The sequence below is a fragment of the Ixodes scapularis genome, unplaced genomic scaffold (genome assembly GCF_016920785.2).
Source record: "Ixodes scapularis isolate PalLabHiFi unplaced genomic scaffold, ASM1692078v2 PGA_scaffold1__304_contigs__length_218370807, whole genome shotgun sequence".
NCBI classification, from domain to species: Eukaryota; Metazoa; Arthropoda; class Arachnida; order Ixodida; family Ixodidae; genus Ixodes; species Ixodes scapularis.
Genome location: NW_024609846.1, coordinates 63,775,368 through 63,786,896, shown reverse-complemented (window position 1 = coordinate 63,786,896; position 11,529 = coordinate 63,775,368). Strand labels below are relative to the sequence as shown.

The 11,529-nt window shown below is 40.5% G+C and overlaps 1 protein-coding gene across 1 annotated transcript; it reads right to left on the bottom strand.

The window, feature by feature from the left end:
* Positions 1-3,307: 3,307 nt before the first annotated feature.
* LOC115313287 (monocarboxylate transporter 6-like) lies at positions 3,308-9,399 on the bottom strand. Its single transcript, XM_040218495.3, is given in 4 exon segments — positions 3,308-3,558; positions 6,433-6,523; positions 6,525-6,577; positions 9,171-9,399. Coding segments are annotated over 4 exon segments (624 nt in total).
* Positions 9,400-11,529: the final 2,130 nt, after the last annotated feature.

Sequence of the window (11,529 nt, the reverse complement as noted above, 5' to 3'; positions counted from 1 at the left end):
CGACATGATTGAAACACCGACGCCACTCCTAGTCTTCTAAGCGTTATTTTGAGTGGGGCTTGAAACGCTCTTTTAGAAGCCGAGAAGAGTGGTTGTTTGGGCGAGTTGGTTTGACATCTTATACAATCTTGTGCGCAACAAAGACGAGGACAAAAGCAGAGAAGAGGACACAACAAGGCGAAACTTTCAACTGAATTTTATTGAAAACGTGTTCCGGTATATATATAGTCTCAACCATCGTTTTGTAACGATGGTTGAGACTATATATATACCGGAACACGTTTTCAATAAAAATCAGTTGAAAGTTGCGCCTTGTTGTGTCCTCTTCTCTGCTTTTGTCCTCGTCTTTGTTGCGCACAAGATTGTATAAGGTTTAGAAGCCGATTTTTGAATCGAGAGAAAATACGCGAAAATTAATCGATTAATATTTAGAATAAAAAAACATCATGACCTTTTTACAAGGCACTTTAATTGGTCTCGACTCCATTTTAAATATGACCCCAAAAACCAATATTTCAAAAGTCACGTAACTCTTTTATTTAATTACTAAACTTACCGTGACGATTATTGCCTCAGCTAATGTCCGCCAGCCCGATAAATATAATGAGAAGACAAATCTTATGTAACCCTAACCTCATAATTTTTTATCTGTTTGAATTAAAAAAAAATTTTCAGTGGGCCCTGGTTGCTCAGGTCCAGTGGACACACAAGAGCCCCGAATGACGACCACCAGAACCTTTTCATAGCGCCGGACGGGGCGTTGTTTTGACAATAAAGTTTTGACAAGCACACACAACTAAAATGAGACACCCTGTTTATGAGCAGCACTGTCACAAGGATTTTAAGAATGGTGGTACAAGAATATTATTTGTCTCTTGATCAAGTACACCGACTAGGGTGGTTAAAAATGCATTCTTTATAACATGTTTTATTCGTACAATACACACAAGAAGCAAGCAGTGACACAGCATATTTTGAGCTCTCGACTGAATAATCTACAGCAAAACCGTATAAAATGTTCTAGGCGAAGAACTGTGATCCTCTGGAGATAGATCAACATCACTGAGTTTCAGTTACGTTATTATATAGAAATAGTTCTGGCCTTATTTATTTTTTTTATTTTTTATTTTTGCATTGTTTCTATTTCTGCCTACTCCGGCTCAGCGTCCACACGTTCGTGCGCCTTCGTTCGACAAATACAACTCCGAGGAAGAGGGAAGCAACTACCAGTTGTATTCCGCCATGAAGCCTATACAGACCGTCGTAACTTTCACGGGAGTCTCGGAAGAACCCTGCAATGAATAAAGTGTAACACTTTTTAATCCTTTGTAAAACGTGAAAGTTGTGCAGAATGCCTTTGCACAGTATTTATTATAAGTTCTTATGCGTATATGTTGGTCAGATTTCACTCATGAAAAGCCGTTTCGAGCGTCTTTTTTTCTCGGCCTCCACCATTGTAAATGGGAAATAAGGATGGTATTGTTATTGTTGTTATTTTGTTTTCAAATACACCCATATATGCTGATTCAGCCATATAATGTGTTCTCGGCTATAGTTCGCGTTTATTAGTTTAACGTTTTTTTCTGTGACGAACATTATAGTTAAAAGGCCGAGAATAATGCCACAATCTGCGTAATTTAAAAAAAAAGAGGAACGTTTTTCTGCTATGACAATTACAGTCAGTAGAGATACATAAGGTGAGACGTAAAAATGCGTGGAAAAAAAGGTGAAGTTAGAATCACTATGTTTTTTTCAAACTACCGCCATTCAAACCATTATGCCGTTGCACGTATAGTGTCCTAACGTGAGCACAAGATTTGCTTTTTGCAGTAAACGTATCATTTATTCTAATAAGGTTGTTAGTCTTGCTTTACTGTAAAGTGCACACAGTGTTATAACTAGACCTGTTTCAAAAGTAGACTCACTCAAGTACTTGCTACAAGTCTGCAATATTTGGGTATCCACCTTAAGGATATGCATTAGAGACGAGTTCCTCAGCGTTCGGCGTAAAAGCTGGTTCTTAACTCTTCGACGCGACTCCAGCGTCAGCACTCAACTAAAGCTTTGATCCAATCATAAGCTTCGCGCGGAAAGTGCAATATTCAAAATTATGGCGGCCGCTTGCGCTCTTTGATGAACCTTTGAAAAGAAACTTTTATATAACAGAATAAAACAACATTGGACAAATGTCTATACGACTGGATGGCAAACAAAAGTTTTCAGAATAATCTCGACGATGTATTTCTGCATAATTCCATCACAATTTTAACAATCAAGAATTTTGCGTGCTTTCTTTGCGTGGACAAAAAATGTTCATAAACTTCGAAACAAGAAAAAAAAGTCGCACGGTGCAAATTGGGTTGCCATTTTTTGTGGCCATTGCGTGAAGTGGGACAATCAAGAAATACATCTTGAAACACCAGAAAGAGAGTGACGGCGCATTCGTTGAAATATTTGTAAAATATTGCGTTCATCAATTAATTGCAGTGTGTTTACTTTGTACTAAGATAAAGATATCAGACCTTTTCACATAGTTACGCGCTTTTATATTAAATGAAATCTTGCACTTTTCTTGGTGCGCCTAATAAAATGAGTCGAAGCAGGTAATAATGGGACAAACGTAAGGGCCGCTAAAATATAACAGAGGCGGTGAATCGCCCCAAAATAAAACACACACTCAAAATAAGGTCCTTCCTTAAAAATTTAGATTTACCTGTTATGAATGGGCTGCAGAGAGTAAGAGGCAGTGAGACCAACCCCGAGAGCCCGTAACATGTTGAGATCCATTGGACACCGATGTAATCCGCCATGAGGACGCTCCTCATTGAGATCACGCACCCGTAGGAGAGGTATGCGCACAAACACACAAGAATAATGTGCACGTGAAGAGATGAATGCGGGAAAAACACCATTGAACATCCCCATGTAAAAAGGTTCGCCATGACCAGGGTTGTGCGTCGAACGCATCTTGTGTCGGCAATCAAGGGAAGGAAGACCCGGCCTACGAGTTCACTGCAAGATCCGTAAATTATGAGGGACTCTGCATCTTCTCTCGACAAGCCTTTATCCACAGCATAGTCGACTATAGTAGACACATACGCAGCTCCTGTAAAGTCTGCCACCACTGCCAGTGTAAGGACAATGTAGAGCACAGGATTGACAAATAACAATAGGACGGGCCATGTTTCTTGACTTGTTCTCGCGGAACAGTCGTTGAAAGGTCATTACGTTCTTGGATGTTAACTGATATGTTTTGAATTTCGAATGAACGCTCCTTAGTTGAATTTTTCGCATCCTTCTCGATGCTCTACAAGCACGTCCAGGGTGGCTCCGTGGCGAAAATACCGATTGCCGAGACATGCATAACGATGCCTCCGCAGATGAGAAGAGTGCCACGGAAGCTGTATTTGTCTTGTAAGTAAGCGAGAAGCTTGGGAAAAACCAGACCTGCGCATGATGCTCCAGCGTACTTCATTCCCGATGTTAAGCCTCTGTACTTGTCAAAATACAGTGCAAGGAGTATACTATACGTCATTGTCGTAATTCCAAGACCGACACCTAAAACAAAATACAACAAAGATTATTATGAACTACAAGAATCGAATAGTTTACAACTTAATAAGTGTCTTTGTGAAACAGTACGTTTAGCCTGGAGTTTGCCGAGTTGTATAGTGAATGTGAAGAGTTGTATAGTGAATGTAAAGAGGGGGCTGTGAGCAGTGCTGAGAGAGGCATTGGCGCGAGCCCGTGGTTATCACAAATTCCGCCTTTTTGCGCGGGCCTGCGTTTGAGTAAAAGATGATCGGCGGGCAGTGTGAATTGTGAACCAGATACGGCTGAAGCCGTGATCTTCGGCCTGCTGAAACGTACCGATTAACCATAAATTTGTTGCTGTTCATATGATTTGCTTTATGTTTTCGATCTTTAGATATGTTTGGTATCTGCCCACTCATATGTGAGCCAATACAACAACATCGATCAAACTCTGGCTCACGGTAATTAATATTGAATCTTTCTATTTTTTCTATGTCCTGATCATTTCTTATTGTTTAGTCTGTCTAGAAGAACGTTTTACAATCACACGACATCTATACATTGTTCGCAATGTTACTTATGACTGTAGAAACTAAATTATGTCGATGAAAATGTCATATAGTTATTTATATACAGGGTGAATTTATTTTAAGGGAGACAAATGTTTAAAAACGGTTGCAAACTGCTAGCAGAATGCTGTCTTCGCTAGGGTTTTTTTTAGTTTGGCAAACATTGTAGGAGCGAATAATCGCCACAGTCTGTTGTATAATGAACTCAGATTCGGTAATTATATTTTAATTGGTGAAAATAAGCATATAGTTCCAATTAGAAACATGCTAAGCATCATAAAAAGAAACCCAATTCAGTAAACTTTGGAACAGCTTGAAGCACGCGTGAAAGGGGGGGGGGGTGGGGGGCGTGTACCACATTTATCACTCGTGCAGCTGGTGCAAAACTATCGGTGGAGAAACATGGCTGATAGCTGTGCGCATGATGCACGAGTGGTAACTTTGATGCACCCCCGAGTTTCCCACGTGCTTCAAGCTGTTATAAAATTGATTGATCTAATGATGCTATAAAGTTTTCAATGAAAAAAATTTGCATTTATTATTTCAAATTTGAATACATTTTGATTAGTTTAATGCACCCGACTTACCGCGAGTATAAGCAACCTGTATATGCCTGTATATGTACTTCTGACAGTATATCTCACCTGCACACACCGCATTATAGTATCATTTACGAAATGTTTGTGACATATTTGTCTCAATTAAAATCAATTAGAAGAGTTGTCTGCTTCCTCGTGTGGTAAAACTAGGGAATTAGTGAAAGTTCTAGGGACGAGTCAAGAGCTACTTGCACAAATTTCAACTGTCCAAAAAAATGTTACAAAATTACCAAGATCTTACAAATCACCTTGTTAGCTTCAGCTAGCTTGTTTCTTTCTTTTTTTTTTTTTTTCTTTTGCTTGTTTTTTTTTTTAGCGGGATGTGTAATGGATCGTCAATACGTGACCTTTCGCGAGCGCGCGAAAATTAATGGCGGGCTCGGCTTGTTTATCTGGCCTCGGCAAAACTGTAATGTTCACGTCACGAACACTTGACGCTTCGCGAGCGCGAGGACTGAACCTTGCCCAAAGCGCCTGGCTGGGAACAAGAAACCGCTCGCACATGCGTGGGGGGAAACCTCTGAACAGAACGACCGGATGAAAGCCACGTAACGCACGCAAAAGAGACCTCTCCATGTAATCAGACGTTAATCGAGTATAAACAACGCTATTTCATATTCATTCTTTCAGAAACCACCCGGCCACCGCTGACAACCTCTTCTAAGTGAGCACACTTTCAGCTCTGTGTTCTTTTATAGTGCACATTAAAAAACGATTTGTCGTAACAATTAATTATTTTCCGACGATACAATATTGAGTAACCGTTAACTTAGCGCTATGAAGGAACATGGGTGAAAAGCGTGAATATATTTAAGAGCTATAATTTTCATAAGAAGGAAGATTAACACAGTCAACGAGATTAAGGCAGCGAGTAGGTTCAGAAACGTCGGGTTTTGGTTTTATTTGAATTATTTGTATTAGGGTTAGATATATGTTCACATTGGGGAATGGCCAGGCACGTAGTCAGGGGGGGGGGGGCATGGGACCCGCCCCCCCCCCCCCGAAATCTTCCATTTTGCTCTGACCTCCTCTCCCCCCTCCCCCTCAAACAGCATTTTGTCATGGGCGCCCCCCCCCCCCGAAACAAAATCCTGGCTACGTGCCTGGGAGTGGCAATATATTGTACAATTTTTGCAGTAGTATTACTTTCGCCGTAAAATAAAAATTAAAAAAATCAAATTCCCTTAATAGTTGCATTAGATGTTGAGCTGCCGCCAAGTCAATTTTCTTGAAATTTCTTTACAAAGAAGTTTCTTGAAAAAAACTTTGCAATCCGATTAACAGGTATGACTATACGACGAAGTTTTTCTTTGTACATGATTGAGGAACCTAAGGCTGTAGGTGTTAAAGCTGACCTAAATGGCGTTTTAGATTTAAATCCTAACACGTGAAGAAATGTACTTCTGCAAGTTTATTTTGTAGGTATTTTCTTGGATAAATATGTAGTGACAAGTTTTAACAACTAATACAAACATGTAACGCATAAACAAAATTATTGGTGTTATTAATTTGAAGTCTCACATTAGAACCTCTTTTGGAGGTAACTTATTATACGGTGCAATACAAGAGTTACCTGCATTTGTAAAAGAAACCGTGCAGGCTTCAAAATGCGTACCATATTGGAAAGCCCTGAATCATTTCGCCTGGATGAATACATTCAGGCGCCAGGTACCATGCACCAACGAGGCGAAACGCTTAGAAACGCTTTATGAAGATGGAAGTATTCTTACCATAAATAGCGCCGAGGGTTATTGTCATCCATGTCATGTTCGGCACGAATGCAGATGCCACAACTCCCGTCCACGCAAAGAGTCCTCCCAGGGAAAAAAATTGCGAACAGGGACATCTTCCGTTGTAGCGGTGCCATCAAACAACCTAAAAACAAGTCGCCCTAGCTAGGCTAGCATTCAGTAAAAGTGGTAGATGTGAGCCGTCAGTGGATGCTAAAATTGTATAAGGCACACGTACCTGCTCAGCTGTAAAGCTGAAGGACTTACACAACTTGATCGTACATCGTACTTAGGGTTGTTTTCGCTAAATACCGTTTACGCCCAACAATTAACCCCGGGGTACGTTTATATCGCATTCGGGGAAAACTGATGAACAACGAATTAGATCTGCATTTTAATAAAAAGAACGATTGCGGATAAAAGATCCTTAGCTACAGCTTTATTTTGTCGTCTTTTTTAGCTACAGCTTTATTTTTGTTTGGGCTTTCTCGAAACAAAGTCCCCGCTCAACTCTCCGTGAGGATGCTTGTTTTTGTTACACCACACCCCTTATTTCACGTGCACGTTCCGTGGAAGTTGAGGATTTCTATTCCCATGTCTTGTTTCCTTCAACATAAATAGGGTCCTTCGTTTTCGGGTAAAACTCGATATTTCCCGATATTTACATCACGGACATATTTCCTAAAAATCGGGATAAAGCTGATTTTCCCCAAATTTGGAAATTGAATTTCATCATTCTCCCCATTACTCTGCTCCGAAAATATTTTCTAGGAAACAAAGAGTTCGTAGGTACACATCCGCTAACGCCAGACATCAAACGCTATCCTGGATTATTTTGAATTCGCCAGGATCGTGAGACATTATACTACTTCCGATTCGATTAAGGCACGCTGCAGCTATTTCCATGGGAGTCACACAACACAGAGGGTGTAATGAAACAGTTTATCAACTCACAATCCGCCGCCCCAAGACCCGTTCTCGACCGGTGGACTTCAGTCAAGGGCAAGGACTTCAATCAAGACGCTCTACTAAGAAAGACTACTATAAGACAAGACTGCCTCTACTCAAGGCCTGCGATGAAGCCTCTCAATAAAGACCCCATGGAGAATGTGCCTCAAAGACTCACAACTGCGTACCCTAACTGAAGACCGTCAAGTAATGTCTGGCGAGGGAAGACTTTCAAATAAAGACTTAAAGCATGACACTCAAATGGCGACTATCAAATCAAGAGTGTCCAGACCCTTGCCTGCTATATCCATTATATAGCCAGCCCGACACCTTTGCCTCCCGCCCCCTCTCGCTCCCACCCAGAATCTCGTTCCCATATAAGGCCAGGGGCCAGCTCCATGGCGCATGTCTGGCGAGAAAACTGGCTCGCTAAGTTGTAACGCGAACCTCAGCGGATGTTCGCGGGTAGGCAAGCGTGGCATGCCATCCTCGGCGCTGTTTACGTGGCGATGTCCAAAGGATCTAGACTGACGGAAATGTCGGCTTAGTAACCAGAGACGATGGAGAATATAACGAGGGTTCACACGGGCGGGAAGTGTGGGCTTCGCAACCGGGCACGTGGAGGGAAAGCCAAGGTTCTCCACAAATCGAGCCCTCAAATGCTGCCTTTATGCCCATCGGGAAGTTTCTTTTGCCCTTCTGCTTTTTCCGTGTGTCTAGAGCAAAAATGAAGAATAAAACGGAAGGATGAGAAAACACGTGTTTCAAATGCTGTAAGGGTCAGAGAACGTACTCTCAATTCCGATACTGTCCGAAAACTGGGCACTATGATGGAGAAAGAGATATTGCCGCGTGCAGAGTATCATTTCAGAAACAAGAAATTGTGAATAAATTAAAAGCCCATGTGAGCTCTTACCATGTTTCAATGCTATCTTGTGTACAGTATTCTAATAACATTTATATCTGTATTCAAACTGATCAATTGCTAATTATATTAGCATATTTATGAATATTACATGAAAGACCCAAGTTTTGTAATAATTAATTAGACCCCATTTCTTCCCGATTATCATCTAGGATCAAAGCACCCGATTTTTATGCACCTGATTCTTATATAAAAAAAATATATATAAAACCTGAAAACGAAGGACCTTAGATGTATACCCAATAAACTCTGATATTTTTTTTTTCTTCAAAGTTGAAAAATTGTTTTCTTCGACACGAACCACAATAAACGCCGATTAACTTTGTTCTACTCTAAAAATGGACACTAAAAACACCGAATTGAGGGAGGAAGGGGGTGAAGAAGAAGAAGAAACACAAGAAGAAGAGAAGTACGCATTCGAAGAAAAATAGATCCCAGAAACAAGGAACACTAATCATACACCTATTTCAGCGTGTATTTCTGAAAACGATATTGTGAATCGCAGGTGGCATAAATTGGCAAACCGAACCTTCGAAATATTCATTTATTCTAAGGGAAGTAAATATTAGAAACATAAAAGAAAACGTGAATATATTTATTTGTTTGCAGCAAATATTTCCGTACGTTGAAAATGAATGTTTAGGACATAGGACTATTTTAAAACCCAATTCCGGATTGAAGTATTTTAATTTTTATTTATAAAAGCAAAAAAAATTAAAAAATAAACGCGTCACAAGCTAGATATTTACACGACTTAAAATACTAGCGAATACCTGTAGAACTGAAAGTTGTTCATTCATTCGCGCAAACACTTCTCTTACGTACTATATCAGCAATTTGCAAAGCTAGTCAGGTGATTCTGTACCAGACAAAAGAAACAACGACGATGTGACGCTTCTGGGCCATGTAGCAGATTCCCGGTTGACGTCAAATTCCTCCATGAGACCCACGTAGAAGAAACCGGAGTTGGATATTATCACCGAGACAAGGAAGGCTTCTAGGAATCCCAGTGCGGCGACGTGCCAGCAGGAGTCTACTTCCTTTTTAGTACTCTCCACTTTCCCAGGCATACTCGGACCCAGAGAAGTGGTCATTGTCGTGCCTGCGTAAAAAAAGAAGAAAAGAAACCCTATAAATTTAAGTTCTTCACTTTCAATTGCATTGTCCGATGACATTCTCTGTTTCATATTTTGGTCAGAGAAACAAAGTGAAGAGCCAGTGTCCTAGCAGTGTTTGGAGATTTGTGTTTGTCCTCTGTCACCTTGGTTCCCCTTTACAGGGATTATTTTCGCCATTTTCGTTCAGCGCGCTTGCACCTTTGCCTTAATTCCATTTTCATCATAACCTTAAAATGAAAGCCGTTCGCCCTTGTTGGTGTTAGACTCGTGGCAGCTGATAAAACCCGTTTGCTCTACTGACGTCAAATTCCTGGTTAGCTCAGTTTTTAGAGCGCTCCACTGGAAATGGGAAGGTCCCTGGTTTGATACCAGGACCAGGTGGATTTTTTTTGGTCGCACACGAGACACCTGGCTGCATTTGGAGATTTGTGTTTTTCCTTTGACCCCATTGTTGCCCTTTTCCAGGGATTATTTTCGTCATATTCGTCGTTATGATTGGGTCGGTTCACTATTCGAGAGGAAAAGAACACAACAAAATATTATATACAGTAGCTTAGCTAAACAACAATATGGAGCTCCACTCAAATTTCCTCACATAATTAATAATATTATTATTATGAATAACATGCATTGACAACGACGTCAGAAGAGCTGTGGGGTAGGGGCAGATATTTTTTTCCCAAGGGGGCACTTTGTCCCTCTTCACTATTATCTACAAAAAGATAACAGACCGAAGGCGCAAGAGTGGGCTGATCAAAGGGCTTATCCGAACAAAGGAAAACCATAATCGATTTACAGGTGGATTACATAAAAGTATCTGATACGCATCAACTAATCAAGTATTGATGGAATCGCCTCTCCCCCGTACCTCTCTTACCTCAGGAAAAATACGCACTTTAGCTCACTCACTCCGTCGCCCCTTCACTTCCCCAACACGTTCATACCCTTGCCCTTAGCAATTTAAGGCTTACAAATCCTTGCAGTAAACCAATTTGAAGAACTGCCCTTCCACCGAATCGGGTGCATGTATGTATTTTTAAGGTGTTTTACAGAAAATACAAAAAAGAAGGGAACTTTGATTATGCCCACAGAAAGTTAACATTTTTTTTTTTGGAACGGTAGAACAAAATAAGGAAGAAATAAAAAAAAGTTGTTGTTAGTAAACCGGATTCAAATTGTCCGGAAATTTATTTTCCGACAAAAAAGAAATGTATTCAAATTATTTCGTGAAAAAAAAATTAAAGGAAACTTGTACCAGTCAATAGAAAATGTAGGGGCGTGCGTGTGTGTGATGAATCCTAAGCTACAAGGCTTCAGATATGTTGGCAAGACGTCAAAAATGGCATGTTTGACTTTTTTTATTATTTTGGGCATGAAGTTTGTCAAAGCAGGTTAGTTTGAAAGAAAACAATAGTCAATGCGACATAAATTTAACAACAAAAATTACTGATTTTTTTTCACCTGTTTATAACAAGCGACAGAAATGGGTACAAAAATCAAGCCGCCTAAACGTAGCATTTCATCTTGGGTCACTTAAAATATGTTGTAAAGAAAAACCTATTAAAAAAAAAAAAGAAAAAAAAAGTGGTTTTCTGAATTGCGGAAATGGGACAAAAATATATTACCTTTTGCTACAAATCAAAATAAACTTTCAGATACGCGTGTTCGCATTCAAACAACCACCCTACTATCAAGCTAATAATAAGGGGGACGGAAAGCTGTCTCAGGATAGAAAACTGAAATAAGATTGCCTTTTCATACGATGCCAACAAGGAATGCCCAATCCGGGGCATCTCTTGCTGGGCGCATCAATGCACTTCAGCTCGAAGCGCATAGAGTTTCGATCTCGATGAGTATTGTATCTGCCTGCTGTCGTGTATTACTACTGCGTGGTGCACGTTAAAGACCCCTGGCTAGCGGCTTGTACTGCACTGGCTAAATTTCTCATCTACAGCTGCGACACCAGACGCCCACTGAGGCAGACGTCAGGCTGCCTAAGCATACACGCACGCAACACAATTATGAATGCCGAATCCACGTACTGGGGAGAGGTTTGCACAAAACAAAGTTTCTGCATCGCTATAGGATAATGGGAAGAACTTTTGG